The 8,574-nt window shown below is 42.0% G+C and overlaps 3 protein-coding genes across 3 annotated transcripts; 2 read left to right on the top strand and 1 right to left on the bottom strand.

Annotated features, from left to right (window-relative positions):
- Positions 1 to 588: 588 nt before the first annotated feature.
- Positions 589 to 2,231, top strand: LOC105392786 (ATP-dependent RNA helicase WM6). The gene has a single exon (XM_038118602.2). The coding sequence runs from the start codon at positions 728 to 730 to the stop codon at positions 2,003 to 2,005; it is 1,278 nt and encodes a 425-aa protein (XP_037974530.1). The 5' UTR covers positions 589 to 727; the 3' UTR covers positions 2,006 to 2,231.
- A 170-nt stretch (positions 2,232 to 2,401) lies between these two features.
- Positions 2,402 to 4,272, bottom strand: LOC105392785 (venom serine carboxypeptidase). Its single transcript, XM_011564462.3, has one exon. The coding sequence runs from the start codon at positions 4,032 to 4,034 to the stop codon at positions 2,613 to 2,615; it is 1,422 nt and encodes a 473-aa protein (XP_011562764.3). The 5' UTR covers positions 4,035 to 4,272; the 3' UTR covers positions 2,402 to 2,612.
- A 160-nt stretch (positions 4,273 to 4,432) lies between these two features.
- On the top strand, positions 4,433 to 8,285 carry LOC105392784 (RNA polymerase II-associated protein 1). Its single transcript, XM_011564461.3, has one exon. It carries the CDS (start codon positions 4,520 to 4,522, stop codon positions 8,192 to 8,194), a length of 3,675 nt encoding a protein of 1,224 aa, XP_011562763.3. The 5' UTR covers positions 4,433 to 4,519; the 3' UTR covers positions 8,195 to 8,285.
- The last annotated feature ends 289 nt before the right edge of the window (positions 8,286 to 8,574 follow it).

Raw genomic sequence — 8,574 nt, 5'->3', positions numbered from 1 at the left:
TTCAAAAACAAGATAAAGTGTTGGAAACAGAGCAATCTACATTGAATGTAAGAAAAAATACCATCTTTAATTTGTACAATAATCATTTACAACCCCAACCAACAAAGTATACAGGGTGTCCTTGTCCGAAAATTATCGAGTTTTTACTAAGGTCATATTGTGATATTCTGGCCTCTCATGAGCTGACCTATCAGCCCTTTAAGGGATGACGTTGACTTTTGGACACCCTGTATACGATACGAGATACGATACGACTATAAATAAATAAATAAATATGTGGGGACATCTCACACACGGCCATCCGACCCCAAGCTAGGTAGAACCTGTGTTATGGGTGTCACACAAATGTTTGCCCTGGGCGGGATTCGAACCCGCGGCCCTCAGCTTCAGAAGCAGCTTCACTACCGCCTTAGCTACGGTGCCGTCAAAACTCAGTGTCTTCTTCACCATCAGTGCTAGTCAAATCAGAAAGCACTTATTATTCTGAGCATGGAGTCATAAGGTTCAATATGGCAACACTTCAGTCTTGCAACTGTAAAAAAATATAAACTACCAAGCTTCACAAATGGTAGTAATTATTTTTATACATAGCAACACTGTGACTCACGCCGCCATTGACGCCGAAACCGCCATTGTTTTGTGAAATTTATTTTCAAAATACATTTCACGTGCTTATTCAAGCTCAGTTTATTTGATAGAGCTATAATTAGCTTACAAAACTAAAAACATGGCTGACAACGACGATCTTTTAGACTACGAGGACGAAGAACAGGCGGAACAGCAGACCACCGAAGGGGCAACAGAAGCGGCGCCAAAGAAAGAGGTTAAAGGATCCTACGTATCCATCCACAGCTCCGGTTTCAGGGATTTCCTGCTGAAACCTGAAATCCTACGTGCCATCGTCGACTGCGGTTTCGAGCATCCTTCTGAAGTGCAGCATGAGTGCATACCGCAGGCCGTACTTGGCATGGACATTCTCTGCCAGGCGAAGTCCGGTATGGGCAAGACGGCGGTGTTCGTGCTGGCCACCCTGCAGCAGATCGAGCCCTCGGAGAACCACGTGTACGTGCTGGTGATGTGCCACACGCGCGAGCTTGCCTTCCAGATCAGCAAGGAGTACGAGCGCTTCTCCAAGTACATGGCCGGCGTCCGAGTGTCGGTGTTCTTCGGAGGAATGCCGATCCAGAAGGACGAGGAGGTCCTCAAGACGGCCTGCCCGCACATCGTGGTGGGCACCCCCGGCAGGATCCTCGCGCTAGTCAACAGCAAAAAGCTGAATCTGAAACATCTGAAGCACTACATCCTCGACGAGTGCGACAAGATGCTGGAGTCCCTCGACATGCGCCGCGACGTGCAGGAGATCTTCCGGAACACCCCCCACAGCAAGCAGGTGATGATGTTCTCCGCTACACTGAGCAAGGAGATCCGGCCTGTGTGTAAAAAGTTCATGCAAGACCCTATGGAGGTGTATGTCGACGATGAAGCCAAGCTGACCCTGCACGGCCTCCAGCAACACTACGTCAAGCTAAAGGAGAATGAGAAGAACAAAAAGCTGTTTGAGTTGCTAGATGTGCTGGAGTTCAACCAGGTTGTGATCTTTGTGAAGTCTGTACAGCGCTGTATAGCATTAGCTCAATTGTTAACCGACCAGAACTTCCCGGCCATCGGCATCCACCGGAGCATGACCCAGGACGAACGTCTGTCAAGATACCAGCAGTTCAAGGACTTCCAGAAGCGTATCCTTGTTGCCACCAATCTCTTTGGAAGAGGAATGGATATTGAACGAGTCAACATTGTCTTCAACTACGACATGCCTGAGGATTCCGACACCTACCTCCACAGAGTGGCCAGAGCAGGAAGGTTTGGTACCAAAGGTCTAGCTATCACAATGGTATCAGATGAAGGAGATGCGAAGATCCTGAATGAAGTTCAAGATCGCTTTGACGTCAACATCACTGAGCTACCTGAAGAAATAGAGCTGTCAACATACATTGAAGGACGATAGATTTAATAATACCATTCCCTCATTACTTAACTTTTGTGGTAGTTTATAAAAAGCAAGGTTTCAACTTGCATGTATGATTGTGTTTTTGTTCACACGACCAGTTTGATAAAGATTGATAAAATCAACTAAGTTTAAGCTTTGTTTGTACACACATGATAAGTCCATCTCATGTCCAAATACATTAATTCTAGGATAAAGTTGAATAAAACTGACATTTGATATTGTATTTCTGTTTTTTACTTCATAGAACCTAAATAGGTAAAAACTTGATAACATTATTTTAAATTGCAATAGGTCAAGTGATAGTGACTTGCTATTTTCTACTTTAGGAAATTCTGATACTGCTTCATAGTATATTATGATAACTATATGGTATGTTCAAATCAAACACAAGAATATTATTATAAAAACATAGATAAAAACTTTATTTCACTTAAAATTCAACATGAAGCCACACTAATTACCTATTTGGTTTTATACACAGCACAGGGTTTAAAGTTACAATATATTGTAGAGATTGCTTATCTTAAATCAACTCTATTCTTCGAACTAAACATAAACAGCCTACTAAGTGGGAATTGAAACTTGAGTAGCCACTAATAACAACTTATACAATATAGTGACTATGAGTGTCATCAAAGGTTTTTTCATGAGTGAACCTTGTAATCAGATCGAGGGCCCACTTGGGCTGGTCTCCAGGCACCATGTGGCCTGCATTCCTCACCATAATCTCCACCAACTTCCCAGCTTCCTTCACATACCCGGCCACTTCCCCATCCACTTTCCAGATGTATCTTTTAGCTGTTTTATACTGCTCAGAGCCTGTGAAATTGAGCTGCCTCAAGTAGTTTACTGTTAGAGGGTAGGCTACGATGATGTCCAGCTGTCCATTGTAGATCACTACTGGGTAATGGTCTAGTAGTTCTTTAATCCATGGAGCCACTGAGTCCATGACATCATTGATCAGATGCAGTTCAACTAAAGATCCATTGTGGAACGGCAGGTCACCGACGTGGATATCCTTCCTCACAGCCGCCTTTTGCAGCATCGGGCCAAAGTCTTCATACTGAGTGTAGTCCTTGGTGTGCAAGTAGTTGAAGTAAAAGTCGAAACCGGTCAAATTGCTGAATAAACTTTTTTCAGTTGTCCTGTCCCCATTCAGCAGCATATCAAAGTTGGCAAATGCCTTGTCAAACTGCTTGTTCTGAATAAACTTTACAGTCTCAGCTTCATAATCTTGGAACTGTTTGGCTCCATTCCAGTCTATAAGTCCCAGTTGGTAGAGATACTTGCCGTAGACCAGCTGGTGCTCAGGATCACTAAGCCCATTCCCAATAGCAACTCCTTTCAGATTAATCTTTACTTTAGCTGTAGGATTCTTCTTGTGGATGGTGTATGCCAGGGCCGGCACATACTTCCCTCCGTAGGACTCCCCAGTCACATAGAACTTGTTACCTTGCAGCTCCGGGAACAGCTGGAAGAACTGCGTCATGGTGGAGTGGAGCTGCTCACCGACCTGTACCTCGTTGGTGCAGTATCCCTTAGGGTCCTTGGTGAAGCTGAATCCGGTGCCGACAGGGTTGTCAATGTAGATAAGGTGGTGGCTGAGTGCCCAGTTGTACTTCCTGCGTTCAAACTTGTTGTTGCGGACTCTAAGGGGTCCGTTCTCTGTGAAGAGTCCGTAGAGCGAGGTGGCGCCGGGCCCGCCCTGCAGCCACAGCACTACGGGCGCGTTCTTATTGTCCGGGACCATCGCAGGGAAGTACCAGAAGAACTGGTTGGAGTCGTACGTCTTGTCGACGGTGAAGAAGCCGGCATAGCTCTTGATCCGCAGCGCGTCGGTGAAGGAGACACGCGCGCGGCGCCGCCCCTCCGTGATGTTGCCGCCCTCCACGTAGGGAGTCAGGAACAGGGGTTCTCCCGCGTCGCCCGCCTCCCGCTCGCCTAGATCAAGTTTCGGGTAACGGTGCAGCATGCCCTGCACGGCAAAGGCTTGCAGGCCCAGCAGGACCCACAGCGTTATCGACATGGTGGGCAAATTTGACTAACCTCCGCAGAATCAGTAATGGAACTGTAGGGTATTTGTTTGGTGTTCGTTTTATACGCGTTTATGCGGTCAGTCTGATAATAATAACCGCCAGTGAGGAGTTGCCGTAGTACCGGCTTGATAAGAACGGCCGGCTTTCTTATCAGTAATGGTATTTACCTACATGTTTAACCTATATAACATTTATTCAGCTTTTTATGATTTACACAATGAAATGAAAACAAACAAACCAACCGGCGTGAATGACAGACAGAAATAATGAAAACCTTAGAATAATTATGGTTCAGGTTCAGCCCTCCTAAAAATCCATAAGTATTCTGTGCATAAAAATTTTGACCAAAAAAATATTAAAGTCAATTTGACATCTTAGCTCTGACAGCTGACATCTAATGAATAACATAACCTAAAAAGCGTTGTTGCGACCAAAATATTATTTGTTGGTATCTTTTCTTTGATATTAATTCAAAATGGAATCGTTAAACCGTAGACCGAAACCTGGTGAAGGTGAAGAAGAACTATTGCGGATGCAGGAAGAATTTCTACGACAAAAAAGTAAGAACCAAAATCTTCAGCCAGCAGCGCAGGTCACCAATTTAAGAAGTGATTACTCACAACCCCCCAAGCGACCTCTCCCAGAGGTAACCAGCACGAGGAAACCTTCGAAATACGCACAAAGCAAAGGATTAAAAACGCATGAGAAAAAGGCGCGCGTTTCAGACGAAATAGGCGCTGTATTCGGAAATATTGTCGAGAAAAACACAGAAGATTCACCAAGCAACAAAGAATCGGATGTTGATGACAAAGTATACTTTCCGCAGGTTGTTCCATCAGTTTTAGGAGATATTATAGAGAAACATGCAGATGGTGGTTTAGACCTTGATTCTAAACCAATGCCTGCGCAAGGGTTCCCAGTGGCAACCAAACGAGATTTCAAAGTAATTTCAAATAGAAAAGTTGCATGTTCGCAAGGAACAAGTAATAGCAATGCTCAAAGTGGTATTATGGATGTTGATGAACCATGCAGTTCTACCACAGAAACAGTACAAACTACTAATTTAAATCTCCCTCAACATAGTTATATTCTGTCATCCAGCGATGCAAATGAAATCCACAAAGAGAATGTTAGTGTTTTAAGCAAATTGTCTGAAAAAGAAATCTTGGAAGAGAAACAGAAACTTATGGGTACATTAGACCCTAAATTGGTTGAATTTATAAAATCCAGAAGAAAAGCCAATGAATCCAAGAAACAAACAGAAGTTAAATTTAAGGAAGCTTCAATAAATAAAGCAATAGATGAAAGAATGGATGCCACTACTTGTGAAGAAGAGGGTGATTCCTCAACATTTATTAATGACTCACTTTGGGAAAATGATGTCCTTTCACATCCAAATGTTGAACAGTGGCTGCACTTTGACTCTCTGGAAAAAGACAAACTAGAATGGATGAAAGGCATTGAAGAAAGCAAGAAGATTAAGGCAGATGAGCCTTATGAAGCCAGGTTTGACTTCACTGGGTATCTTTTGCCATATACAATTGAATATACAGAGAAAACAAAAACATTATTTCATCACGGAGATGAGCCTCATAGGCCAGGGTACTCCCTGACTGAACTGTTTGAACTCTCTCGCTCCACAGTTACCCAACAAAGAGTCATGGCATTGAACACAATTGCTGGAGTTCTTGAGTACTTCAGTGCAGGTACATACAAGGACATAATAGATATACCACTGAGCAAAATATTCTTTATCGTCAGAATTGCCATGGATGAAAATAAACCAGTCATTTTAGAACCAGCTCTGAAAGCCATGAGGAACATGGTCTACAACAGGATAGATGAAGCCAGTCTAGATGCGTTGCTGGGATTTGAGGAAGGAAGCAGACAGCCATGCCTAGAAAATGATAAATCAGAAATAGAAGATCTTGAGTCAAAGGAATCTGAATTGAAAGACTTTCATCTTGCTGAAATAGACATCATTGCAGCCCTGATTAGAACAGACATCATACAAAGATTGTACTACATATTGGAGACAATCAGACCAAGTTTTATTTGTGTTCAGTACTGCCTACAAATACTGACAAGACTGGCTAGAGACTCAGTGGAAACAGCAAACAAAATAGTTGAATGTGAACATTTAATGAATGCTATTATAAGAAATTTCATACCAACAACCAGTATTAACTTCTTCTTCAGCCCTGATATGGTTTATCGTGGGAAACCAATCCTATCTGCCTTAAAGCTAGTGAGAGTTCTATCACTACAGACCAGAGATATTAGCACTGCTTTGACCAGTAAATATGATGTCCTGACTCCAATATCTGAGTACATAAGTTCAGGAGTAGATGGAACCTATGGACTTAGACTACAGATTGAAGCATTCTGTATACTGTCTAACATACTTACCTTTGGAATTGGAATAGATAATGCTATGTCGGTCTGTCCTGTTGTGGTGACAGCATTATACAAGCATGTGCAGGGAACAGATGTGTACATCCACACATCAGTCATAACTGCCACTCATGCTGCTGTGGTTTTGCAACTTGTCAACAAGATATTGGTGTGCAAGATGAACATGGACAGTTACAAGCACCAGATCTATCCCCTACTCCTGCAGGGAGTGCAGAAATGGATGACACAACTTTCATCTTCAGACATGTACACCTGTGGCCATCTTCGTTTGCTCAGCTCTGTACTGGATTGCTGCAAATCTATTCTATACCTAGAACAACTTCCAGTGAAAGCTTTAAATGATTCCCTGAAAGTCTTTGCCACCTCCAAAGGCTATAAACAAATTATCAAGAACCTCATACCAAGTTCTAATTTGCTCTCAGGAATAGAAAACAAAGATCTTCAATTAGTAAAAAACCTGATGAGCCTGGGAGGGTCAGTCATTGACTCCAGACAGAAGGTCTTGCCCGTCCTCAATGTGACTTCCCCTGTGCCTTTTCTAGTTTCTCTCTTTACAATATTGGAATGGATAGATGATAGAGAAACGACATTAAAGTATCTACAGGAAATACAAGGCTACTTCACAAAGCTGGCGAAAACGTCACCTAGCCTGTCTGACAACTGGTTTACCAGGCTGGAGACTGATTTTGTGTACAGTGCTATAAGAATTTCTGCGAAAGAAAATATAAGCGAGGCCCATAAGGACCTTTTGTATGCCGTCTCAAACAAGTTGTGCTATATTCTAAGAAACGACAAGAAGGCTGAATTAGAGTTTCTCTTTGGCCACATTCTGTTCAACAAAGCGTGGTTTACCGCCGAAAGACTCATGAATCTCATGTCGCTATCAGATGCCGAGAGCTTATCGGTAGCTTTAACAACAATTGAAAACATAAAGCTGTGCTACAGTAAAGTTTTGAATGTAGAATACCGGTACACTGGTCCCAATGTGGTGCTCAGAGAATGGCGTGAACCAATTCTTCCTCGAGATTGGATATACTTGCCGATACTCCACCTCTATGGTCGAAGCCAAGAAATGGAAGTTAATAAGAATCCAGCTAACCGCCTCGACGAAGTGACAGCTCAGTTAGAAGCCAAGCAAAAGGAATTCATAATAGCCAGCAGTTTAGAGTGGATTTTATTCAACGAAGTGTGCTTTTCAGACTTGTTGAAGGACATCGACATCACAGATAGATTCTGCAGGATCATGTGTGTATACTTGTGTGATAATTCCCTGTTCCTGGATGAGAGGATCAGAGTGCTGTTGCGTCAATGTGTGCAAACACTATTCAAGAAGGAAAAGAGGACTCCTTTCAATTTCGATAGACAACTCATGGGGTTAAATAATTTCCAAGACTTTTACACACAGTTCCTCGAGCAGTTTCAATCTGTTAGTTACGGAGATGCGACGTTTGCCGCGTGCACTCTCGCGCCGTTAGCCCAGAAACATAATGTGAAATGGCGGAAGCTTCTATGGTCAGAGTACGCAGGATGTCTCAGGGCTCTAGATTGTCCGGAGAAACAACTATGCTATGACTTCAAGGAGTATTTGCACCCAGAGGAGACTGATGACTCGTTACTCAAGTCTTATTTCCAAGCTTTATCCAGTAATTTGTTAAGACCGAACACTTTAGCACATAGAATAGCGTCGCATCATGTGGAATGCCATAAGAAAAGAAAAAGTGATAGTACTAAGTAAAGTTAAGTAGGAATTATGTTTTTTGTAATTACTTATTTTGGTCTAATATGGAGATCTTATTAATAAAAGACAACATATTAGATATTTAAAAGTTTTTTTATTCCATATCCTTAATCCAATTATTCTAATTAACAATAAATTACTAATCATTACACACAAATCTTAATCCATAAGGTCAGCTCAATTTACAATTACCTAGATCAACTGATTAAAAATAACAATGATTATTATACATGCATATTATTCTCATATTAATAAAATACATCAATCTAATTAATAAGAATAAGACACAATGTGGTACCTAAAGTGAAGTTTGTGAAAAATTATTCAGCAGTAAGTATTGAAATAAACAAATCAGTAAATCATCATAATAATTCACG

The sequence above is a fragment of the Plutella xylostella genome, chromosome 16, assembly GCF_932276165.1.
Source record: "Plutella xylostella chromosome 16, ilPluXylo3.1, whole genome shotgun sequence".
Classification (NCBI taxonomy): Eukaryota; Metazoa; Arthropoda; class Insecta; order Lepidoptera; family Plutellidae; genus Plutella; species Plutella xylostella.
Note: the sequence above shows the minus strand (reverse complement) of the source record. Positions and strands in the feature narration are given on the sequence as shown.

What these genes read in the sequence shown, in the direction of transcription:
- LOC105392786 (XM_038118602.2), top strand. Translation starts at nt 728, where the DNA reads ATGGCTGACAACGACGATCTTTTAGACTACGAGGACGAAGAACAGGCG.
- LOC105392785 (XM_011564462.3), bottom strand. Translation starts at nt 4,034, where the DNA reads ATGTCGATAACGCTGTGGGTCCTGCTGGGCCTGCAAGCCTTTGCCGTG.
- LOC105392784 (XM_011564461.3), top strand. Translation starts at nt 4,520, where the DNA reads ATGGAATCGTTAAACCGTAGACCGAAACCTGGTGAAGGTGAAGAAGAA.